The sequence below is a fragment of the Canis aureus genome, chromosome 9 (assembly GCF_053574225.1).
Source record: "Canis aureus isolate CA01 chromosome 9, VMU_Caureus_v.1.0, whole genome shotgun sequence".
Classification (NCBI taxonomy): Eukaryota; Metazoa; Chordata; class Mammalia; order Carnivora; family Canidae; genus Canis; species Canis aureus.
The window spans coordinates 5,173,968-5,199,646 of NC_135619.1; the positions used below are offsets into that span (position 1 = coordinate 5,173,968).

Below are 25,679 nucleotides of genomic sequence, written 5' to 3' on the forward strand. Positions count from 1 at the left end.
CCTATGAACTCTCTGGGGCCCACACGCTCTCCGCCCCTCTCCCTGCACACCCATCCTATAGACATAAACACAGAAGAGAAGTCACCTTCCTCCTCCTCCCAAGATAGGTCAACAAGTCAGCTCAGTGACTGGCCCTCTTCCCTACTTATACAGAACAAGCCTGGCAGCCGATGCACACGAGCCCACAGTGGCCACCCACAGAGGCTATGAAAAGCTGAGAAGTATCCTCAAGAAAAGATTATTACAAGCTGCATTCAGGCCACAGTTCCTGTCCAGTTCTGCTCTCCTACAGCCCCAGCCTCACATAAGTGCCTAAGTGCCTGCATCTCTCCAAGGCTGGCTCCCCATAAGCAACTATCCCTGTCAGCATCATTTCTTTGAACCAGGTCTACACTGTCATAAGAGTGTATCATTCACGGGACACCAAGATTCCCGCATACGTACAAAATGTCACTGTCTTCATGTTAGAAGATCATTCACATAACAAACTGCACATCACCCACAGTGCTTAGGACATTGTGCAGGGTATTAAAGACACATGGGCTTTGCCCTACTTCGCCCAGGATCTGTAATCCTGGCCAACAAATTCATATTGTGGGTTATGACCTGAAGGCACTGAACTGTCCCCACACACCCTCTCCTCCTCCCCTACCCCAACACACTAGGAAGCAGCCTGGTGCAGAGAGAAGAGTAAGGGCCCAGGACTCAAACCCAGGCTCTCACTGTTACCACCTCCCAGGGTCACCCTGGGCAGGCCACCTGGCTTCTCTGGGTCTCAGTTCCCTCGTCTGTGACTTAAAAGCCTAAATTGGAAAAACAGAGGACTAGCGTGTATGGAGGCAGACTTTGGGGCCACACATGGGAGCTGTTTTAGAACTGGATGGAGAGCCACCTGCTAGAGGCATTACAGTTAATGGCACACACACATGCTTGCTGCTTGCCTAAAAAGAGGAGGCAGTATCAAAGATGCTGGCTTCAATGGGCTGGCCCAGTTCTCCCCCAGCAACTGAGTCCCATAAAGTCCAGTCCCTTCCTCAGACAGGATCCTTCCTCCCCCTAGAAAATCCACACCCCACCCCAGTCTCAAGAAGAGTATCCGAGTAGTTGCTGGATCTGGTTCCACTTTTATGTGTTAGGGCAGTGACCTTTAAAGAGAGAATTCAGAATCATTAAGACATGGATTTAAGCCAAACTCATGAGGGAAAGAAGTTAGAAGAAACCAAAGGGGAAAATATCTGACCAGCAGGCGCCAACAAGCTTTTGACCCGGGATGAAAGCATCAGTATTAACAGAAGAATTATTCCTAAACACGATCTCTTTTGGGACAGGACAGAGAGGGCAAAGAAAGTGTTTTTCCAATCACCCCGCTATCCACAAGTGGATCTCCTTCAAAGCCTTTCAGCTTATCTATTGTACCACAGACCTCATGCATTTTTCACAAGACTCTTAGAATTACCAAACCAATTGCTGGAAGAGTGAGCGCCCTGTACCATTTTATCACCACTCAGAAGAAGAAAGGCCCAAACGGTCTCCATGGCAAATGGTAAACACATGTTCCTTTAGAACGTCTGCCCATAACACCTACAAAGGGAGCCTGGATGTTAATTAGGGGGGAGCCCAGCTTGAAGCAGACGGAAAAGGGGGGGAGCAGAGATAGAGAGCCCTAGTCAGAGGGCCAGGAGGAGGGCTAGAGAAAGCAGACTGTTTGTTGAGGGGACAGAGAGGCAGAGGCCAGCCAGGTGCCCCCTGCCCCTAGGCCCAAAGGATGATGATGCCAAGAGGGATGCTGGGCCCTCTCTGCTAGGCTAGGGGAAGTCCATCTTTCCCCACCAAGAATGTGAGCCAAATGAGATGACCAGGATGAACACCACAAATACCATTTCTTCTGCAGTTCCATTTATGGACAGGAAATGAGAGATGCAAGGGTTTGCTCTTCTCTAACAGAAAATGCAGGCAGAAGTCCCAAGTTCAAATCCGCCTCTGCCACTCCATGTCTATGAAAAAGAAAGTATAGTTTATCTCTCTGAGATTGTTTCCTGGTGTGCAAAATGTCCATTTTACCCCCAAAGACTCATCTATTTCAGAGAGAGAGTAAATGCATGAACATAAGTGGGGGGAGGGCGGAGGTGAGGGAGAGCAGACTCACCACTGAGTGTGGAGCCTGATGTGGGGCTCAATCCCCTGACCCTGAGAGTTCAAGACCTGAGCCGAAACCAAGAGTCAGATGCTTACGTGAGCAATAAGCAACCTACGTGCCCCTGCATTTTGGATCAAACCTATCTCAGGGAGCTGCTGTGGGCAACAAGACCTGGACACGAAAGGAGCTGGTAGATAGAAAAACAAAGAGACTTCTCAGAATTGGACAACACGTGGACTCTTGGCACCAAACCTGACCCAAGGTCTCTGAACTTACCCTGCCATGCCCCGTGCAGCAGGCAGTGGCATGCCAGCCCTGCACCTTAGGTGAGCAACAGGGCTATTCTGGCTGGGGTCAACCCTCCTGCTGTTGCCCAGAGCACCACAAAATCCCATGCCCTGTGGCCCAGGCTCCAAGGTGCACCCTCTGTGGACAGATCCTGGCAGAGCCCACAATGCCAGCTGCAGCCAGACAGCCAGCTCCTTACAGGGGAGCGAAAGAAGTGCCTGTGCATAGTTCCCGCCACCTCAATTCTCAGAGGTAATAGACATTCTGGCCCACTCCCCCAAAACACTGCAGGCCCCTTTTTAGAAAGTGGTGATTCACATTTAGAGATGCATGCTGAAATCATTTATAGATTAAATATGAGTGGAATACAGGTGGAATCTGCTTCAAAGTAACCAGGCACAGGGAATGGTGAGAGAAGTAGGTGAGGCAGAGAGAAAACAAGAGTGGCCATAAGTTGCTAACTTGTGAAGCTGGGTGGTGGCATGTGGGAGTGTGTGCTGTAGCATTCTCTCAAGTATTTAAATTTTCTGTAACAAAAAATTGGGGACAAAGCAGAGGGAGGGGGTAAAGTAACCAGGCAGGTCCTCCCTTTCTTCAATCCCACACACCCCTTGTGCCAGATACAGATTCAGACACCAACATTATCTTTCCAGAAGGAGCAAGAGGCAGCTAGCCAGATGGGAAACACAGTGAGAGATTAATTATGGAAAAGATGATAATAAATAAAAATCATCATAATTTTTAAATAATAGCAGTCACCACTTACCCAGGACTGGCTGGCTACATGCACACAGCTGGGAAAATGTGGTTTTCAAGCACCATGTCCTTTAATATAAAAATCAATGAGGTGACAGCTGAAATTACAGAACTCTTAGAAGAAAGCACTGGTATACATCTCTTCATGGCCTTGAATCAGACAACAGTTTCTTAGATATGAGACCAAAAGTAGAAAAGAAAAAATAAGCTGAACATCATCGACATTAAGCGCTTTTGTGAATCAAGGACACTACCACCCGCCTGAGACCTGGCAATAGCCCCACCCCATGGCACTCGTGACCCAGCCACTAAAAGGCCACCTGCTGGACTGTGTGCCTGAGAGCTGGGCCAGGCACAGCCTAACCTCTAATCTCCATAGCAGGATTGGGAAATCAGGCGCAGTGAGATGTTCTGTTCCAGAAATCTCCCCTGTAGGGGCACGGAGCAGGGATAGAAGCAGCAGCACCACACAGAACACAGGAGGGAAGCCCCTTCTCCTCTCCAGGCCTCTTCCTCCTCTAGAAGGCACATGCCAATCCTGTGAAGATACATGGGAGCTGGAAACGGCGAGACCTGAGGTAGAACCCTGCCTTTCCCCCTTAGGACTCTGGGTCTCCATAAGCCTCAGGCTCCCATCTGTCAAATGGAGACTGCCATAGTTCCTACCTCACAAGATGTTCTAAAAAAAAAAAAAAAAAAAAGGAGAGAGAAAAAAACCCTGAAAAACAAAAACTACGTTTATTGAGATAGATTTCATATACCATTCAATTTACCCACTTAAAGCTTACAATTCAGTGATTTTCATATATTGACAGAGTTGTGCAACCGTCAGCACAATTAATTTTAGGACATTTTCACCACCACCTCCCCCCCCGCCAAAAAAAAAAATCCCATACCTTTTAGCTATCAGCTTCAATTCACCCATTCCCTCCAGCTCCTGGACATCACTATTTGTTTCTATAGACTTGCCTATTCTGGAAATTTCATATAAATGAAATCCAGTGCAGTCTCCTGTGACTGGCTTCTTTCACTTAGCATAATGTTTTCAAGGCTCACCCATGCTGTAGCATGTGGCTGAATCATATTCCACTGTGTAGATCTACCGGATTTGTTTAATCTGTTGATCAGGTGACATGCATCTGGTTTGTTTTCACCTTGGGGCTTCTATGAATAATGCTATTATGAAAATTTGTATACAGGTTTTGTGTGGACTAGCAAGTTTTCATTTCTTTTGGATTATATGCTATATATTCTTGGGTAAGAATGCAAAAGATCACATAACTCAGCTGCTCAGGCATGGATGTTTTAGGTAGTGATCACAGCAATCTACCATGGAATACAAATAAACCATTTCCTTGGTTTCCAAAAGCTGCAATCACACAAAATGCTAGATTTGACCCTCAAAGACATCTCTGTTGTTTACAGAGTAAACAACTCTATTTTTATTCCCATTTCATAGATGAAAACACTGAGTCTCTGAAAGGTAAAGTGACCGGCTCAAGGTCACAACCAGCTGGGGCTCTGCCAGGATTCAAAACCACCCATTACAACGTCGAACCCAAGGCCCTGCAGTGTACCTTGTCACCTACCTAAATACAAGTTATGTGGCTGAAGTGCTTTTAAATTCCCAGGAAGTCTAAGGACTCATTTCTAATCTAAGTGCTAAATAACCTGTACACAACTCAGGCAGGTCTAGAATAGGAGAGGACCAAAGCCTGGGGCCAGCGAAGGGAAGTTGGGAATGAAGAGACCGGGAGCTGCCCAGACCGTCCGTGGACCTCATAGTATCTCCTGGGTTTCTGGGAGGCTGGCTCTCTGAACCATTCCTAAGTATCATATCTAAGCACTTAGAGAGCAAACATGCAAGCACTGCGGTGAGAGTGAGTCCCGCCCATGTTCTGGGACTTTCGATCTCAGCAAGGTGGGACAGGAAGCAGCATAGTGAATGCTGAAAAGGAGTCACATGCAGGGCTGGGGAAGCGAAGTGCCAGGTTCCCCTGCCAACCCTTCCTGTGCATATTAACCTGAAGGCTGGAGGGAGTGGCAGAGAAGCTTTCTAGGAGGAGAATTAGAGGATTAAAGTAAGTTTCAGAGAAACCCTGCTGGCCAAGAGTGGTGTCGGGGAGGACCAGGCGGGAAGCCATTCAGAGAACAGGGATTTGAGAGCGTTCAACTTGTTGGAGAAAGTTAGCATTCAGTTTGGTAACTAGCCTCTTTCCTTCCAGAGTCTCTGTTCCCCACCCCCAGGAAACTGTCACATGAGAGCCCGGCGGGTCCTCACTGAGCATGGAAAGAAAATGAAGGGGCAAGGCAGGTTGGATAAAGGCAGGGAAGGAGTGGGAGCCCATGTGTGGCTCTAGGGAGCAGCTCTGCGCTACTGTTTGATCTGGCGGTTTACACAGTATATCTGGTTTGTAAAATTCATGAAACTGCTCACTTAGAGGTACAGTTTTCTACATATGTATTACACTTCAACTTACTGGGGAAAAAAAAGAAAAGTGAAGAAAAGCACTGGACTAAACAAATAGCAAGGACTGGTCCCAGTCCCTGCTCTGCAGCGTGGTCTGCCTTGCATTTATCCTCTCTGGGCCTCCAGCCTCCTCTGTGGAGTAGGCCAAGGATGGAAAAGGAGGCACAATCTACCACACCTCCCCAGGGCCATGGCAGCTATCACCACTGACCATGGCAGCGGTCACTTGGGGATCACAACAGCCTTTTGTACTAACCCAATGGGATTCAGAATCCTGATCATCACTTGGTTCTAGAAGTTAGATAAGCACAGGCACTCAAGGCAAATCCCACACACCATGCCTAGAATGAACTCCTCAGGCTGATTCCCAAGACCCCGTGAGTCAGAGTTTGTGTGTTTCCGTTAGCGCTCTGTCACCAAACAAATGTGGAGGAAGACTGGCATGGCTTCCCTGTGGCTGTTAAAAATTACTCACTGGGGCTTTAATGGAAAAAGAGGTAACCTTGGGCTTACTCAGCAGAATCTCAATCCTTCGACTCTTCCTGAGAGCACAGCCCAAGGCCAGATCTTCCAGCTGATGGCCACAAAGCTGGCCTTTGAACTAGCTCCTTCCACACCAAGTGGTGGATGAAAGACAGGAAGTTTCCAGTTCCTAAAGTCTTAACACTGTGATGGAGGTCCTGGCAAGACACCAGAATGAGTTATTATTAATAATTACAATAATAATGATTTTGATAGCAGCCAACTTTTCCTGAATGTTCACCAAGTACTGGACAGTGTTCTACACACTTTCAAGAACTGACACACTCATTCCTCACAACAGCCCTACACAGTATGTCCTATTAGCAGCCCCATTTGACAGATAGAGAAACTAAGGCTGCGAGCACCTCAGTACCTTGCCCAGGCTCTCCCAGTAATGAAGTAGCCAAGATGGCATCTGATCCAGGCTATCTGACTAGTTCTCTACTCAGCAAAAGGTGGCATGGAAGCCCTAGTTAAAGGAAAGACACCTCAATCTTAGCTACAGCCAGAATTTCTCATGTGCATTCTTTCAAAATTTATGTTAAATAAAAAAAAAATAGGTCTTTCTCACGTTCTGCTAATGAGAAGGACATGACATTTGGTGCCAGTACAGGTATTTAAAGCACCCAAGAAAAAATAAAAAAAATAAAGCACCCAAGAAAAAAATGGCAAAAGAGTTTGCAATTTTCTTTCCCGGAAGCAGAGTCACAGATGGTCAGACCTTGCAAAACCTAAGGTCCCTCAGTCGAGCCCATCTTTTCAGAAAGGAAAGAGAAGTCGAAACTAGCCTGAGGTCACAGTGACGTGGCAGAGATGACCTCTATCTGCTCTTCTACCACCCCGGAGTCTGCCCAGGTTCACTTGGCTCCCAGAGGTCCCAAGGAACAGCCACATTGGGCTAGAGTCTCTGCTTCTGTTGCTAGCTCTGGATCAAGACAAACTAACAACAACCACAAGACAGCTACCTCTTAGGAGAGTAATAAATGGCATGACCAGATGCTAGAGACCACAATGGCCTCTGTGATGAAGATCCATATATGAAGATCCATATATCCCTTTCCAAGGGAAAGCCCAGGGCAGGGTTCTCAGGGCCCGCACATGCTGGACGCACAGGATGCCTGCAGTGGGCACCTACCAAGTGAGGGAGTGGGACCCGCAGAGGGAGGTCTAATAGATAAAACGGTGTCATGGGCAATCAGACTTTCAAATGCACAGTATGCTTCCAGAGAAAGTGAAACCCATTCCTGGGAGATCGGCTCCACATGAGGATGAGGTCATGAGCCATACTGAGCAGAGCTTTCTGGGGAGGACAGCTAACGAATCCTCTGGGAAGACTACTGAAGCCTTGGAATCAACAGTATTCACGGACATGAAATCAAATGAAGCTAGAGCCAAATGTCCCCCAGGCAAAGCCTTCCTGGCACCACCCAGAATACCTGCTTGTTCATTACACCTTACAGAAAACCACATACAACAGATAGTCCTGGGGAATCCAAGCCAGACCTAGGTGTCTTGATGCAACAGAATGTGCTAGGCAGCCAACCACAGCCCTAGCTAAACCAAAGCACCCTTGACTATTCTAGAATCACAGGCCAGGTGTCTAAAGAGGTAGCCAGGTTGGGCATAGGGCTGGGACTAGCGATGCATTCAGCTAAACCTTGGAGATGGGCTTCTAGAGGCCAAGAAAGGATTGTGGCAGCATCTAGTACATACCAGGGGCAGGACCGCCAAGTCCAGCCACACAGGGTACCATTCACAGAGTCTGCCACTGACCTGTGCAGTGCACAACCTACATAACAGTCCAAGGTTTTTGCTTTCCAAACACTGGCTGGCTGACCATTTCTTTCCGCCCAGCAGCACCTGGCCAATCCCAATCCTAGCATGAGGACCCTGAGACACTGTGAAAGTTAGGGTAAAGACAGTCAAGAAATTTGGGTTCAAGTCCTAACACAGCCATTAACTTTATGTGTACTTCTGAAAGGCACTTAAATCATTAGTATTTCAGTTTTCCCACCTACAAAAACAAGTAGGTTAGAATAACATTTTTATAACATCCTTTCTGACTTTTAAGTCCTAGGATTCTTGGGTTCTGTGAAGTGATAAATGAACCAAAAAACCTCTTAGGGCCCTGGAGTCCAGGGCCTATTCCCCTCGAGCATATGCAAAGTGCAACGACTACACAGAACCCAGTCTTGTTAGGACAGTGCCACATGTACCCACAATAGAGGGAAGAGACTGAGTGGAACAGGCCCATGAATGACAGATGGCCAGTGGCTCTGCCACTGACATCAGTTCTTTGGCTCAAGCAATACCACACACACCCGGACTGCCTGTGAGTAGGGGCTAAGACGACTCTCAGCCCAGAGTCTGTAGAGGGCAGCGCCTCACCCGCTACATCTCTAACCCTCCAATATGACTCGTTGGGGAGTGCTGGGCTTCCACACTTCAGACACCTTGGTCTTAATTGACCCTCATCTGTATTCTGGAGAGATTGCCAGTGTCTGAGCACTCAGCCTGAGGCCTCCCAGAGAGCATGGGGTCAGGCAGGGGGAGCCCCCGAAAAATGTGTGTGCACGCATGCATGTGTCGCGCATGCATGCAGGTGCACATGTGCACCAGGGTGGAGGCGCCTCTGCCACTACAGAGCGACCACAATCTGCCCACCGTCACTGGGGGCTCCTAAGTGCAGAGATGTAGGGAATGATGACATTGCCATATGGGAATATGCAGGGGTGTGCCTCGGGGGCTAATCTAGCCGTGGGGGAGGGCGAGGGAAGGGGGAGAGAGAGAGTTTCTGGAGGGTTTCTGATGACCACGAAGGGTCATTGGCATGAGCCACGAGGAGAAAAGGCCTTCCAGGCAGAGAGGACGGCACGAGGAAAGACATGAGGTGAGGGAGCCCAGCATGCCTGGGCAGACAGAGGTCTCAAAGAGGTTATATAAGGCAGAAAACAGGATAGAGAGCTAGAGACACAGCAGCCAGGGAGTCTGGATAGAATTCTAAAGCAACAGGGTCCCAAGCTGAGGAGTTGCAGGGTCAGCTCTGAGTCTTGCAGCCACTGGTCTATCAGCATGTGTGGCCTAGGGGCTGAACTGACAGGGAGCTGGCACTAGAGGCATGTGTGCTGGACTTTGCCATTTGAGGACCAAAATACTGCTGACCTTTGGCATGATTTGGCAGAGCCAGTGATAGGAAAATGATGCGCTCTGTCCCATAGCCTGGTTGCTCTTCAGACCTGTAATTTAAACCCAAAATCTCAGGCTGGGGTGGTCAGGCCCTGATAGCGCAGGGATTTCAGAAGAGAATGGCCAGGTGTGAACACATGAGCACCAGACACACGAGACGGCATCAGGTCAAGGTTCAGACAGGCTATGTGAGCCTGGCTCAGATGCTGCCCCCGCCATGGCCCCGAGCGCCAGCAGCAAACATAATGGGATGAGGGGACTGCTAGGGGCATACCCCCTCCCCCGATACTCCAGAATTCCAGGCCAAATTATGCCAATGAGAAGAGCATCTCCCAAAGTGGTGGAGCACAGGCCAACTCTAGGTTGGTACAACTTTATGGGAAGAAACTGGGCACCAACTAAAATTAAGAATATAGAAACTTAGTATTTCTATTTTGAGGTGTTTACGCCACAGAACTGCCCGCATGCGCATACAGATACCTGTACAAGGGCGTTTCACCACTATGGCATGTTCCAGAAACATCACTAGAGGGCTGCTTAAGGGAAGGATTTAAGGCCAGTGAATGGAATACCATGTAGCCATTAAACAGAGTGAGGTAGTCCGAAAGGCTGATGTGAAATCATTTTTTTTTTAAGATTTTATTTATTTATTCATGAGAAACAGAGAGAGAGGTACAGAGACACAGGCAGAGGGAGAAGCAGGCTCCATGCAGGGAGCCTGACGTGGGACTCGATCCCAGGTCTCCAGGATCAGACCCTGGACTGAAGGCAGTGCTGAACTGCTGAACCACCCAGCCTGCCCTCATTTCTAACCGTTGTCTGAACAACGGTTTTGTGTAGGGAAAGGAAGACCATTTCTGTTCACGTAACACAGAAGCCTCTGAAAAGGCTCAAGGCCAAAGGGAACCGATGGCTGCGCCCAAGATGGGAACTGGCTGGCTGGGTGGCAGTGGTGGGAGGGACTCTGACATTACCAGAGTCAGCCTGTCAGGGCCGCTGAGAGCCATGCACAGACGACCCAGCACCTAAGGAATGTGCCAGAGTCACAGTCCACAAGATGACGATGATTCTCGGTCCCAGATGGAGCACCGGGTAGGAGAAACACTGGGGCATCCAGGGAGGGCCCACCAAGCTTCCTCAGAGCAGAACATCAGCAATAAGCAGCCCCGCGCCCGTCCTTCCTGATGAACAGAACAGTTACAGGACAAGGGGTTCTAGAGGGGCCAAGGAGAAGGGAGCACCCGGGCTCCAGCCTCCAGGATGAGCTGTGCAGACTCATACCATGGATGGGGCAGGCAAACCCTTTCCTGCATGAGGGGAAGGGAAGTGCTAAGACAGTGCCTGTGTGGGTCCAGGAGACAATGGGTTCTCCTGGGTCTGTGACTCCATATGCCCACCTTTGTGTCCCCGCTAGTGGCCTCCGGGTCACAGGCACCCCCATCCCGAGGCCAGATGTCCCCCCGACTGTCCCTCCACCTGGGTCATCCTCCCAGCCCATCTCCACTGGGCAAATAGCCTGGGTAGCACAGTGTGGTCCCTATGGGTGAGAAAGTCCATGAAGAAATGAGCTCCTGCCAAAATGTAAGCCCAGATGCTGAGGAAGAAGGGGCCGGAAGTAAACAGAATGCTGTTACTTAAGATGGCAAACACCTCCTCCCTGCCCTTCCCAGCCCCCACCCTCCCCAAGGAAAACAATCCCTCCCTTTCGGTGCCCAGACTGCAGCACCAAACTTCTAAGTGTTCACAATCCCCTGTCAGCAGGAGCTGGCACAGTGCCTGGCCAGACTGGTTATCTGATGAGAGTCACATGCCCTGTCACAGAGCCACGGCCTCCTCAGGTCCTCAGGAGAGAGATCGAGGCCATGCAGGCCTCCGGAGCCAGGAGAAGGACCTGCAGGGCTGGGTGCTGGTCGGAAGCATCCCCTCACAGGCTGACGCTAAACCAGGACAGACGAGCATTGCCATCCAGGGTCGCAGTGGGGCTCCGGGGGTCCCAGCAGTCTCCTGGCCCAACCATCAAGAGCTGGTGGTTGAGCACAGCAAGGACCAGAAAGGGGCTGTCTGTTCCCCACTCATGCAGCTGTCAGTTGAGCCCCACGCTCCTTAAGCACCTGTCTTAACACCCCCGTGGACCCCCTCCACATGTGGGGCCCACGGACATTCCCCTTCCCGTGAGCATCTGTGGAGCCCCTGCCCTGGGGCCACCTCCCCCTCACCCCCGGGATCCTGGCCTAGCTACGGGAGCCCACCCTTACACTAGTTCCCAGAACAAGCTGAGGCCTCCCCAGGGCCTGCAAGACCCCCCAGCTTTGCTGGGTGTGTAAGTGTTATTCACTGAACTCAGGGAGCCCACACTACCATGGTAGGGGAAGGAGAAAGAGTCATTGGGAACTGGTGCAGGGTCTGCAGTGTGCTGCCCGACTTCAGAAAAGTCAGGGCCACTCTTGTCAGAGCCACCTGGGTCCCTCCCATCTGCACTCGGGACCCCAGTGTCCTGCTTCCAGCACCAGCTGCAGCTCCCCAGAACAGCCAGCCCCTGCTGCCACCCCACATACGCACCACATGCATTACCCCGCTGGCCGAGCATCACAGGCTGACTTCCCCCTGCACCTCCGGCCTTGCTCCAGCCACAGCCATCCGGCATGCTCAGTCCCTGTGCTCTGATACCCGCACCAGCTTACTCAGGGTCCTTGAACCTCTGTGTCCCTGCTGCCCCAAGGGCTTGGAAGACGTTGCCCCCAGGCCGGCTCCATGACCTCCCCTTGATCAACCGGGCTTTTAGGCTTCAGCTCAAAAGTCAACTCCTCAGAGAAGCTGTAGCTTGATGAAGTGGTAAGAACTTCCCTGTTGTCACAGCCTTGATTTTTCTTCTTCCTAGAACTTACCTTAACTAGAGACTGTGTGTGACTTTTTCCTCTATTTGCTTGTGTTTTGTTTGCATTTCCTTTGCTCCACGCGCCCCCCCCCCCCCCTTAACAACTGTGCGGGGGCAAGGGCTGAGTCCATTTGATTTGTCTTATTTATTACTGTATCTGTAGTCTTTGAAGACTCCTGGCCACAGTAAGACTTGCTGGATGAATGACCCAAAAGATCTTTGATGATCAATCTTCGAGCTCAATGAACAGACTAAGAGACACAGGCCGGGTCAGGGGCTGGAAGCCAGGGATTGTGGGAAGTCAGAGGCCCAAGACAGTTGGGCGTGGACCCCAGCAGCATGGGCCATGCAAGGAGGGCCTCAGGGAGGTCCCCATGCCTCGGAGGACCAAGGTCAGCAGAGGCCAGCTTGGCTGGTGAGAGGCTTTGTGATTTACCACACGAAGGTGAAAAAAACCACAATAACTATATCGTGAACATGCAGCCCACGTGGGAAACATGGAAACGAGGCAGGAAGTCACGGCCCCAGAACAGGCCAAGAGGAGAATGGAGAAGGTGATTTTCTGTTGCAGGAGTTATTGAAACAAGAGCCCAGGAGACAGACTTCAGACCTCATGGTCTGAGATCCCGATCTCCAAAACCCAGCTCCTGTATCCAATGAGGCCTCAGTATCCACATGTTTAAAACAGGAAGAGCTTCACTTACCCACCGAAGCCCTCGGAACAGCTGTGCTCTGGGAAAAGTAGGGGTTTCAACCAGGGGCAAAGTGGCCCCCCAGGAGCCATTTGGCAATGTCTGGAGGCATTTTTAGGTGTCACCATTGAGGGTGGTGTCACCAGCATTTAGTGGGTGGACGTTGTATAATGTACAGGACAATCCCTCAGGATAGTCGTCTGGCCCAACAAGTCAGCAGAGCTAAGGAACCCCGAAATACCGTGCATTAAAAGTTCCTCTTCAGGGCAGCCCCGGTGGCCTAGTGGTTTAGTGCCGCCTTCAGCCCGGGGTGTGATCCTGAAGACCAGGGATCGAGTCCCACATCAGGCTCCCCGCATGGAGCCTGCTTCTCCCTCTGCCTGTGTCTCTGCCTCTCTCTCTCTCTCTGTGCTGTCATGAATAAATAAATAAAATCTTTAAAAAAAAAAAAAAAAGAAAAGTTCCTCTTCAACCTTGGAAAACTTGATTATTTATAAACATTAGTATTTCTTTTTTTTTTTTTTTTTAAACATTAGTATTTCTAAAACCCAACATACCTCAAATCCTCTGCCGTGGAACACTGACCATCTACACACAGCCAGTGTGCTGGGTCAGAGTGCAGGCTTCCAGGGCAGCCATGCCCTCCCACTGTGCCACCCAGTGCTGTGCAAAGTCCAGCTCTGCTGGGGGCTGGAAATGGGGTCATAAAGTCGTGGGTCTACCTGGGGGACCAATCTTCCGCTCCATGCAGGAAAGGCTAATGGCACTAAATGGCACCAACCTCCCCTGGGGAGAAGGAATGATTCACCACCAACGCCTGACCTGGGCACACAATGGGAGATTGTGTAGCCATCTCCACCCGCGGGGGGTAGGGGGTAGGGGGTGGGGGTGGCCTTGTAACCCAGGGCAATAGTCACAAAGAGGCTGACCTCAGGGCCACCCCAGGATCAGACCTGTCCTCTGAGGCCAGGGTCACCAGCTATGCCCAGTTCTGCCTCCACTGGGATCTGCTGGCTGACATTCATCACTGTGTAGCACCAGCGGTGCCAGAGGTGATCCCAGATGGTGACCTCTTCCCTCAGGTGACCCCGGATCACTGGCCTTCACCCTCCCAAGGGTCAGTCACCTGCCAGCCAAAGCTGCCCCGAGGCATATTTGGAAGAACATAGGCTACAATCCTGGCCGTCCAGTTCTAACTGAGCAATCCCAGGCAAGTGCCTTACCTTTCTTGGGCCTGTTTCCTTACCTGAAAAATGGGGAAGTAATTCCACTTTCCCAGGGATTGAAGTAAGCACAAAATGAGCTAAGAGATGTGGAGTGTCCAAAGAACAGGGGGTCAGCTGGGACCCACTTGGGAAGAAGCACAAGCCTCTCGCAAGGTTCCACGGTGACCACCCAGACCCTTCGCTGGCACCCAGCATTCTGATTCTGACACCCCCCAGCCAGGGAGCCCACATGCCACTAAGCTCTGCTCCCAAATAGACAGAAATTCACTTATTTTTTTGTTAGGTTTAGATGTTCTCTCCCTAATCAGGTTAGAAGGTCCAGAACAACAAAATTGTGCTGCTTCTGCTTCCACTCTGCCCCTCCAACATGCGGCACACAGCCTACATCAGAAGTTGATAGGTTGTGATCTGGCCCAACATGAAATCATTTCGGAGCCCCAGGGGTTGGAGGTAAGTGGAGCTGTGGTCTTGGAGGGGATCATTGCTGCTCGTGGCAACCGCAGCTCCCAGTGCCTCCACCCCATGCTGCCATCCTCGCACGTTCCCAGGGTAGCAGGCAGGGCCACTGAGGCCCCAGGGGCGGAGCCGGGCCTAGGACCTGAGTCCTCAGACCTCCACCCAGCCCTGCCTCCTGTTAAAGTCAATGCACCTTTCTGCTCCTGTCACAGGGATACCTCCAATTAGGGGACATTTCCATAATTGCCTCGCTGACTACAATCACGACTGAGAACTCTCGGGTCGGCTCAGGTGAGCCGTGCTTGTGCTGGGGTGGTGGTAATAATACTAATACGAAGAAGCTGGCCTGACTCTGTGGCCACTTGGTGAACACACGTCATCACACCCAGGCGTTCACCGTGAGAGTAGGGAACACGTATCCACAAGCACACACGCTCAGAGTGAGTGCTGTTCTAAGGGCATGGCGCATCTTCCTTGTTCAATCCTCATGACAACTGTCGTTTTTAATTCCTGGGAGGAAAGGATGTTGTGGGGCTGCTGCACTATCTCCACCGCATCCGGTTCCCTGGCCTGCAAGCTGACCATGCGCGCGTGCCCACCTCCCTGTGGTGTGGCTCAGCCATGAGAATAGGTGAGGCCACTCACGTGGCAGAGTCCACGGCAAGTGTTGTGCTGGGGCACAAACTAAGGGCTGGAGCTTGCTTCACAGAGTTCTCCTCCTTTTGCCACGATGACAACCTGTCTGAGCTGCCCAGTCACACCCCAGCTCCCAGACATGCAGCAGAGCCCCACCAACCCCTCTGATGTCAGAGGAACTGGAGTCTGCAGCTTGACTGGGAGGCGGGGGGGCAGGTGCCACACAGGCCAGAGGCAGCAGGTGCCCCGCCTGGGCTCCAGGATCCACCAGCCCAGGCCCAGTGCTTGGGTGCTCATGCAGTCAGCACACCCGGTCCTCCCGTAGCCCTCGGAGACAGGGATGCAGACTGGCCCTGTTTCACTGATAAGGGAACTGAAGCGTGGGGGACAGTCCCAAGGCCGGCCAAAAAGCAGCAGTGCAGAGAGCCCTGGCCCCAGGCAGCAGGCTCTATTAGCAGCGTTCCCAAGCATTCTGCTCTGGGACACAGGAGGCTAAAGGAGGAAAAAAGGCAAATAAATCTATGGGCTCCAGACATCTACACGTGAAGTATAAGGAGGGCTGCAGGAAGATGTGCAAATGACCAAGAAGCACAGAACGAGATGCCTGATGTCAGCAGCCATCACAGAGCTTAAATGAAAACCCCAAGATACCACGTGACACCCATTAGGATGGCTGAAGTGGAAGTCAGGTTAAGTGCTGGCGAGGAGGTAGGAACACCGAGGCTTCACACTCTGCTGGGGGGGGGGATGTCAGCGCAGCCCTGGGAAGGCCAGTGCCAGGGGTCCCTGCATCAAGTCAACAGCTACCACATGACCCAGCAGTGCGAATGTGTATATAAAAGCTCATAGCAGCTTTTTTTTTTTTTAAAGAGAGGGAGAGGGGGCACCTGGGGACTCAGTTGGTTAAGCATCTGCCTTTAGCTCAGGTCGTAATTTCAGGGTCCTGGGACCGAGCCCCACCTTGGGCTTCCTGCTCATCGGGGCGTCTGCTGCTCCCTCTCCCTCTGTCCTGCTCATGCTCTCTCTCTGAAATAAATAAAATCTTTTTAAAAAGAGAGAGAGGGAGGGCAGCCCTGGTGGCTCAGCGGTTTAGCTCCTGCCTTCAGCCCAGGATGTGATCCTTGAGACCCTGGATCGAGTCCCACGTCGGGCTCCCTGCATGGAGCCTGCTTCTCCCTCTGCCTGTGTCTCTGCCTCTCTCTCTGTGTGTGTCTCTCATGAATAAATAAATAAAATTTTAAAAAGAGAGAGAGAAAGAGACTCTTAAGCAGATTTCACACCCAGTATGGAGCCCAACATGGGGCTCAATCTCACGAGTGGAAATCAAGAGTCAGACATTTTTCCAGGGAAATCTGACCTTATCACCCTTACCTCGCCTGCAAGATCAGGTCCAAGCTCCATGGCCTGGCCAGAAGAAGCCATCTCTCCCCAACCTGTTCATCCTGTGGTTCCCCAGTCCGGAGGAACCCTCACACACACCCGACAGGCAGTGCCATCTGCCTCATGACCCTTCCTCGTGTCCTGCTTCCCACCCCACCCCCACCCCGAGCCCTTCACTTCCTCCTCTGGCCCAGCAGGGCACCCTGAATGAAGCCAGCACCCACCATGCTCTTTTCCTTCACCATCTACGGGCACAATTGCTACACAACAGGCACCACGTGCGACAATGGGATCTCTGGTGAGCCTGACACAGAGGCAACCCCTGCCCTAACATGCAGCTAACCCCTGCATGAACAGACAGACAGGACCAACTGCTTGAGCATTATGCATTTCCCAACGGAGGGAATGAAACGCAGAAAGGTAGGAGGGCCTAGGGTAGCGGTTGTGTCCTTAGTGAGATGGTCAGCGAAGCCACCCTGAGGGAGGGGCACCTGAGCTGACAGCTGGGGGTGAAGAAGGAATCCCAAGCACGAGGACAGCCTGGGCAAAGGCCCTGAGGCGGGCAAGAGCACAGAGCCTGAGGCACAGGGGTGGGGGTGGGGGGCGAGGTGAGGATGCGGGTGGAGAAGATGGCCAGATCATGCAGGCTTTGTCTCTGTAGGTCTCGTCTCATGGGCCTCGCGCAAGACTGAATGAAGTCTTTGTTACCACTGCAAACAGGAGGCACAGGACGGTGTAACACCAGGACACGCAGTGATCAGGTGGGCACCAGCCCTAACTCATCACTCTAGGGGCTGTGAGGGTGGTCCCTATTTCCCCATGGGCCTCCCCTCTGGGCTAGGTCCTCCCTAGTGTTTGCAGAACACTTAGCAATCCTCTAGCTGGTCCAGGCAGGGAAATAGGTATCAGTTTAGACGCAAACCTCCTTCCTCCATGCTCATTCAGGGAAAGCCCCAGGAAGATCCACCTTCAGCTCCACGTGCCCCACAGAACACAATCACTGTAACCCTTCTGGGCAATTCTGAGGCTGGAAGAGGTGGCAGGAGGAGGACTGCCCCAGCCCTGCTAGCTGTGCCCTGAGGGCGCCACAGTGAGAAGGTTCTCTTTGCTCCCTGGGGAAACAGCTCAAGAGAGGCCAGGACACCCCCAAGCACAGGGATGGAGACCCTCCCACCACCCCGGCCACACTTGCCCCCACGGGCAGGACCCCCAAGGTCTGCTCAGTGATAGATGGATCTCAGGCAGAGCCATGGCGGCACCAGGCTACTGGCTCCCCGTGAACTCTGGACAGAAAAACAACTGAATCATCCTGATGATTCTCCAAGCAAAGTTCTCTTGGGGCCAATATTAAAAAAGGCTTGGGGGGAGTAGTTTCTAAGGCAACCAGCTTTAGTGATGTGCAAGGAACCCCAGGCCTACACCCCCACCTTTCCTCAAAGGCAGCCAGGAAAGAAAGCATAACCTGTGAGCTCAGAATTCCTTTCTATCCCAGGAGCAGGATGCTCGAGGGCTGGGGGGACACCTCAGAGACTCCTATTCCTCAACTCACTTCTCCTGGGCCCTGAACGTGGCATCCAGAGAAGGCCCCTCATGACAAGCCCCTTCTGGGGAAAACCATCTCACTCTGCATTCTTATTCACTACAAACTGCAGAAACAAACCCGAGCCCTGGGCTCTGCCTCCCTGATGCTGAGCTGGGGTCCCTACCTACTCGAGTCAATGTCTCCTCCTCAAGGTCTTGCATAAATATTAATACAAGAATCAGAAAACCAGGGGCGGGACCAAGGCTAGGTGCCAGTTTATCTGATCTGGCTCACACCCTACAGCAGTATGGGTAACTCGGTCAGCAGACGGGGACCCTGGGGCAGGAGAAAGGCCCGAGTGTAGCCGCACAGGCCTCTCCCTGGGCTTCAGGGCCCTGAAGCTTCTTTCCAGTGGCCCTCGGCCACTGTCTCTTCCTTTCCTGGGGCCTCTGGAAAGCTCAGCCTGTCACCCTTTTCCCCAAAGGATTGCTCTCTTCACAAAGAAGGAAATGTCCTGGCCTTATCAGATATCTGGCTTCAGGCTCCAGCACAGAGTGCAGTGAACATTTATCCCCAAAATACCCAGGCTGGAAGGTTCCACCGAGGTCACTGAAGGTGGCCAAGTGTGTGCACCCTGCCTGGGACAGACTCCGGGGACTCAGGCAACACTTCCATGGGAAATGCACCAAGAGGCTAAAACCCTAGAGCCACCGGTCCCCACTTCCCACTGATGTGCTCTTTCCCTGTAACCTTCTCTTCTCCCAAGGCCGGCGCACAGGGACAGGGTCCTCTGTCACAGTTCAGCCACCACCTGGCTGGGAAGCAAGGGATGGGTGTCTCCCCAGGGGGGGTGGTCCTGAACTCCCAGGGCCTGGGGCTGGCTGGGGACGACAGCCCTTTACCCAGAAGAGCAGTAATACAGTGACAGTGGTGCTGAAGACCCTGCTACAGGAGCAGAGGTGCACACGCAGCAGACATTAGGCACTTTTATGTTCCCGGGCCTTTATTTCTCGCAGTGACCTGGCTATCCTAAGGTGAGGAACAATTGGCTGAAAAGCATGCTCAAGCAGCCCTCCCACCAGGGAGGCCCTCCACATTGCTGCATTTTCACTGACAACATGACTTTGTTTTCTACGCCCCCTCAGTTGTTCTCCTGAGGAATGAATCGCGTACTTGTCCACACCAGAGAAAACACAGGGCAGGTCAGTGGGGGGGCAGAGGCAGCACCTCCCAAGGTGGGGGGCAGTCGCTGTGAGGTTGAGACCTGGGTAGAGGTGGAGGGACAGGGAGGAGGGAGCAGCCAAGAGGACTGTCCATGCTCAGAAACAGGCACACAGGGGTCAGAGCAGCGAGCAGAGAAGGGCTTCTCCACCAAGGCTGGCTTCTGGGAAGGCTGGGAGCTGGGAAGGCTGCTCTACCCCCACCGCCCCTGGGGTCCCTTCTCAACACACAGTAGGAGGCTTCCAATACGTGGGCAACTCGGAGGCGGAGACCGGGACTGGGCATGCCGCGGGTCACGTGCCATGAGGAAGCGGTGATGCTCTCATCAGTGGAGCACGTCTGTACAGGTAGAGAGCGGACGGGGTACCAACCATGCACTGGTCAATCCCATGTTACCAAGGAGACTGAGGCCCTCGCAGGGCAGCTGCACAACCATTCCCCGGGGGTACACAGCGAGATAGCTGCTCCAGCCGTAGACATGCCCAGAGCCGCTCTCGGGACTCGCCTCCTCACCCTCCTCACTCACCTGGAACCTGTGCACCAGCTCCAGGGACTGGCTGTCATTCTGGTCGGCTTCGAGGATGACATCGGTGAGCTTGTGGATGATGACATCCAGGGGGCCCTGCTCCTCGATGGGCCGGCTAAGGTTCAGCTGTCAGGGCAGGGGGAGGACATGGAGAAAAACATCAGCATCAGCACCTGAGCCCATGGCCCCGCTGTCTACCCCACCCCCACCTCATCCCTGTACGTCCCTGCAGCACTGGGACAGGGGGCAGGAGAGGGGCTGGTACTCATGGAAAATGCAGACAGGGACGAAGGCACAAAGCCACTGGGCCTCTAGAAGTCATCGGCAGGCCCCATGTCTGTGTTTCTGTCCCCAGGCCCCATGCTGCCAGGTGCAGAAGGTACACACATGGGAATCAGGGCTCATCACAGCCACAGAGAGGGAGTGCGCAACTGCCCGGGCCCCATGGGCGCGACTGGCCCTGCTCCATGGGGGGCTGTGTTTATTTTTTCAAGAACAAGGGGTTGGGAAGATCACGTCCCAAGGGAGCCAGAGCCACCCAGCTGACAGACAGTCGCCACCACCTGACCCCAAGACAGGAGCACCTGCCAACAGCTGGGGCGGCCTGACACCATGCTTCCTGACCCACCAGATGTCTGTCGCCCGGCACCCAGCCACCATCACCTGTAAGTCCAGTTCCCTGGAGTCAGCAGTGCCAGCCTGGCACCTGGCTGACCTCGAGGACCTCAGCAGAAGCTGGAGAAAGCCACCAGCCTACCCCTGTCCCCACCCCCACACAAGTGGGACTCCCTCCAGGGTGCCAGGCTGTTTCAAAAACTCCTAGCAAAGAAGTCATATGACAGCTCTGGATGTTCACTCCAGGCAGGCATCAGGCTAGGTTCTTATTCTCCAACCACCTGATGAGAAAGTGATTTTACAAATGAGGAAAGTGGGGACCCACTCGGGTCTGACAGTGATGAGATGGTGGTGCTCAGATGCAGATCTGAGGCTCTGCTTGTAGTTCAGTGCCTGCCCCCATCACCAAAGCCCACTTAGCCCTGGGAGGTGGAGCTCTAGTGCCACAACCACCTGGCTGCCCTGTCCTGGCTTCTGGCCGAGGGGCCCACGGAAGCACAAGAGAAGATGGGCGAGAGAAGACCAGGGTCTGTTCCCACCATCCTCACATTCCCTATCAAGCATGCAACCCCTCTCCCAAGTCTTCCCTGTCCCCAGGGCTCCCAGTACCACCCACCTCCTCTTGTCCCCTCGGCCAGGGGTGGTGATAGCTTGCCACTCTGTGAGCTTCACCACGTCCTGGCAGCTGCCCCAACCCAGCCCACACCCTGTCATCCTCTCTTATTTAAACTCTTCTAAAGGTCAAACCTTCAGAAAGAACTCTTTCCTGGTGGTATTCTTAACTCTTCCCCTATTTTTGTTGCCTGCCAGAAAAGATGTTTAGGGATTTCCCTTATTAAGAAAAAAAAATTGGACCTCACAATAATACTGTCACCCAGTGGTGACTAGCTTACATACAAACTAGAACAAAAGTCAGACTGGCTAAGAAGCTGACCCCTCTAGGGTTCCTGGGTGGGAAGGGAAGCAGCACTTGCTGGTCTCACAGCAAGCCCACTGTCACAGACCAGGACACCAAGAGCCCAGGGAGGAAAAGTTATCGGGCAAAGCCTTGTGGCTGGGAAACGGCCCGGTAGGGGCTTGGAGGGAGGCCCCACAGCTGAGGTGCCAAGTGTTCTGGGCCTGCACACAAGCCTGGCTTGTCATCCCCCTGGGCCTCAGTTTCCCCTTTGATAAACACAGGGACTTGCATGGACCCTCCTGATCCTGTCTGTGGATTCAGTATTACGTTTCCATCCAGACCCACTTCCCAGGAAAACAAAGCAAAACAAACAGAATTTGAAGGAAGGGAGTGAAGCCAGTGGAAAGTGGTCACATGGGCAAAGGAACAAATTCTCAAAAGAGGCCACAGACACAAACCCATATTTGCCCTAACCTGTGGCTCCACTGTAATAGGCACCACAAACAACAGGCCAAAATTTTCAGACCAAGGCAGTTGGAAATGGCAGAGAAGTGGGTCAGAGAAGTGGTCACACAGTGCAACTTTAACCCCAGCAGCACACCCATCTCCAGACAGAAGCTCCCAGCTCTCCTGTGGGCCAGGAGGGGACAGAAATGTGTCCTGGGAGCTTGGGAAAGGAGGTGGGCATAGGAGATGCCCCTAGCTCATCCCAGCCTGGCACCTGCCTGCGCCCTGCAGATCTGATGTGCACGGGCTGTTTGGGAAAATAAGCTCTCCACATTCCCAGCCGCTCCACGAAGGTAAACAGTTGAGTTCTGGAAGGCTGCCACCTCTTTTTGTATATTTTCCAAGCATTTTTATGCCAATAAAACCCTTTCACAAGAACAGCCGCTTGGAACGCACATCAGGCCTGGTCTGGTCCTGGCTTAGCCGTCTCTCTGTGCAGCATCTTTACTGAGGCCTGACTGGAGTTACCACTGGTTCCAGAAAGTTCTCCAGCGTGGCTTCTCCTCAAGCGGCCAGATAAGTCACATGCACCCTGAATAGTCCACCGTCCTCTCAAGGAGCCCACTGGGGACAGGTGCTCAGGCAGGGCCTAGGTATTCCTGCAGAGGAGGGGACCCTGGTGGGCCAGCTGTACCTCCCAGATAGGGTGGGGAAGGGAACTCATTTCCACTGCCACTCATTTCCACTGCCACACTCAGCCTCCAGAGAAGGGAACTTTCTCAGAGACTTGCTCTCCCTTGCAGAAGGGGTCTGATCTGTCCCTCAGCAGGAACAAGGATGTCTCAATGAAAGGGCCTCCCACTGTGGCCGGAGGAGATCTGTGGGTGCCATGCTTCCAAGTCACGCCACCCTGTGAGGCCAAGGCAGGACGGTGTTCTGCGCAGCGCTCAGAGCTCAGGACTCAGAGGAAACAAGGGCCCAGTGTTTCCCTCAGCAACTATGATGGGAGGCTGGATGGAGGGGGGAGGGCCGGGAGGATTGGAACAAAGGCCTGCAAACCCCAGTGGCTGGAATGTCACCTCTGACTTCCATAGCAAGTGACCCAATCGACCCAATCGTGCCTGGCCCAGTATTCAAAGTGATCTAGGCTCTGAATATCCCCTTGACCCCCACTGACCTCATCAGGAGAGGAAGATGGGCATGGCAGACGCCTGGAAACCCCATCACAGCCGGAAACTGCTCTGTGCCTCACTTTCCCATCCATAAAATGAGGACGTCACTATTCCCAACACCTTACTGGGCTGTTTCGGTGGATTACAACATCATATTTACCGATGTGGCACAGGGCTGCTCTACAGCAGATGCGGTGTTAACGCCGCCCTGAGTGCTTAGATAACATCCCACCACTGCTTGCTCACTCATTCACTCAACGAGCATTCTCTGGGCACCTCCTGGGTGCCTGGCACACATGGTCCCTGCACTCCCTTCTCAGGACTCTGGGCCAGTGACGTGAATGTCCCGGGGCCCTGCAGAAGCAGAGCCAAATGCCACGGCCACACACCGCTCCAGTCCTGCCTGGGGTACAAGCTCCTGTGCTTGAGCCACCTGTCTGCCTAGAATGTCCCCCTGCCCACAAGCCCTCATCCACACAGTGAGCTCTCACTCACTTCTCAAGTCCCAGCTCCAAAGTTCAATGCTTTTCCAGACTTCTCAACTCACTGCACCCCAAACAGGAAGATTTAATGGTTCCCTGGTCTCACCCAAAGTCCTGGGACCCTTTGCACATCCTGCCGGGGTTGCAATTTAACTTCCAAATATCAAGTCATTTCTTTAACATATTCTTCCAGCAGATCCCGAGATCCCCCACCAACCAGGGCTGAGACTGCATCCCGAGGACCTAGAACATGTTCCTGGCTTGAGGTAAGAAGAGTTTGCTAAATTCAACTGAGTGTTTTGAAGAACAAAGTAAACAATGCAGACCAACTAGAAGGGACATTCCAGAAAGCTGGGGGATTCCTTCCTATTGGGGGGTTAGAAACAGCCTCCTGGAGAAGGAGGGAGAGGGAAAAATGGGGGAAGAAAGGTGGAATGTAATGCATGTGGCAGGGGCAGCTGCAGAAACCATCCGCATTCAGTTCTCAACTTGCACTGCTCGTTGCCAATGCGTCGGGGGCTACAGGTGACCACCTCTGCACAAAGGCACTGACCCCTGACTGGCACCCTGATACAGCCCCCACGGAGAGAGCATGTATGCAGTAGAGGGCACCCCAACAGAGGGTGCTGGTCTTCCTTCTCTCCCAAACTTCCACACGTGCTTCCCTGACAGGATCAAGAAGCAGCCAGATATGGAAAAAAAAAAAAAAAGTAAGACCATCTCTGGGGCTCATCAGGGAGGCAAGGGACCTGGGAAAATGGCTCCCACACCATGCTAAGGCTGCTCATCCTCCCTGGATGCGAGATGCAAGGTATTTGGTGCCTGCAGAAGTCTGGGCTGCTGTAAACAACCTACACCTCTCTGAACGGCCAGACAGGCTGTAAATGGAGGCCGTGCAGGAGTCAGAGAGGCTGAAGACCACCCTCCTGTGGCTAGGGTCAGGTCTCAGACACTTGCCTTGAGCCAGGCCCTGTTCTTTTCTTTTTAAGATTTATTTATTTATTTTAGAGAGAGGGAGAGAGTGCACGCAAGGCAGGAGTGGTAGAGGGTGAGGGATGGAGAGGATCTCAAGCAGACTCTCTAGTAAGTATAGAGCCCGACCAGGCCCTATTCTAGGCACTCTACGCACATGACCTGATACAGTTCTTGCAACAGCCTGCGATCAGGACCCCTGATAGGCATGGAGGCTAAATAACACACTGAGGTCTCACAGCTCATGCTGACTCCTAACTGTTCCCAGCCAACAGCAAGATTATGCAACCTCCCCCTGGGACTTCCTGGCTGCTGGCACAGTCTTTTGTTCTAATGAGGCACAGCTTGGTGGGCTTCCAGATGGAAGTTGGTCACCAGAAAGATCAAGCCACAATTGGAAGTTTGGCATTTTCAGCCCCATCTCCTGTCCTCCAGCAAGGGGAGAGGGCCTGAAAATGGAGTTAATGATGGATTGTGCCAACACAATGAAGACTCATAAAAATCCCAAAGGTGCAGGGCTTGGACCACTTACAGGCTGGTGAACACACGGAGGTGCTCCCAGAGGACAGGGCACTCTGCACCCTTTCCCACATACCTCACCCTGCGCTTCTCTTCCATCTGGATGTTCAACTAGATCCTTTAACATAGCCCCATATAATAAGCCAGCAAACATGAAGGAAATTGCTCCTGAGTTCTATGAGCTGCTCTAGCAAATTAATCAAACCTGAGGATGGGGTCCTGGGATCCTCCAATTGAGAGCCATCTGGCTGGTCAGGAGCACAGTTGACAAGCTGGACCTGAGAGTCGCATCTGAACGGTGTGGGGTGGGGGAGCAGGCCTGTGGGACTGAGCCCTTTGGCTGTGGATCTAATACTATCTCCAGGTATTCAGAGGCTGTCAGAACTGAGGTAAGTTGCAGGACACGCAGTGAGGGTTAGAGTGTAGCTCGCACACCTGGTGTTAGACGTGTTCTGAGTGTGTAGTACACATGAGAGAGTAAAGGACAATCACAGGAGGCATGTTTTTCCTATTCACTAGCACGCTCCATAAATGTCAGTTCTTTTATTTTCCTGTTCTTACGATTCACATTATTGCTGACCAGTCAAAATTTCCCTGACTTTCTATAAAGAAAGGCTCAAGCACAAGGCAGAATTTGAATCTTGCAAAGCTAGGTCACTTGTACTGACTCACATGAGACTC

General features: G+C 52.4%; 1 protein-coding gene and 2 long non-coding RNA genes across 5 annotated transcripts in view; 1 reads left to right on the plus strand and 2 right to left on the minus strand.

The window, feature by feature from the left end:
- ITPK1 (inositol-tetrakisphosphate 1-kinase) overlaps positions 1–25,679 on the minus strand; it is a 160,690-nt gene that overhangs the window by 47,341 nt on the left and 87,670 nt on the right. For 2 of the 3 annotated variants that reach the window (XM_077908548.1, XM_077908546.1), the window contains exon 3: positions 19,894–20,019. In XM_077908548.1, coding sequence (XP_077764674.1) covers positions 19,894–20,019 — 126 coding nt within the window. Of the gene's footprint in view, positions 1–13,483; positions 13,748–19,893; positions 20,020–25,679 lie in introns of those variants that run through there. The other variant, XM_077908549.1, reaches the window with a different exon arrangement.
- On the minus strand, positions 1,366–5,233 carry LOC144320259 (uncharacterized). The gene is made up of 2 exons (XR_013385815.1): positions 3,192–5,233; positions 1,366–1,994 (listed from the first exon to the last, which is right to left on the minus strand). It is a non-coding gene; the product is annotated as an uncharacterized LOC144320259 (long non-coding RNA).
- On the plus strand, positions 13,859–16,166 carry LOC144320258 (uncharacterized). The gene is made up of 3 exons (XR_013385814.1): positions 13,859–14,136; positions 14,461–14,602; positions 14,821–16,166. It is a non-coding gene; the product is annotated as an uncharacterized LOC144320258 (long non-coding RNA).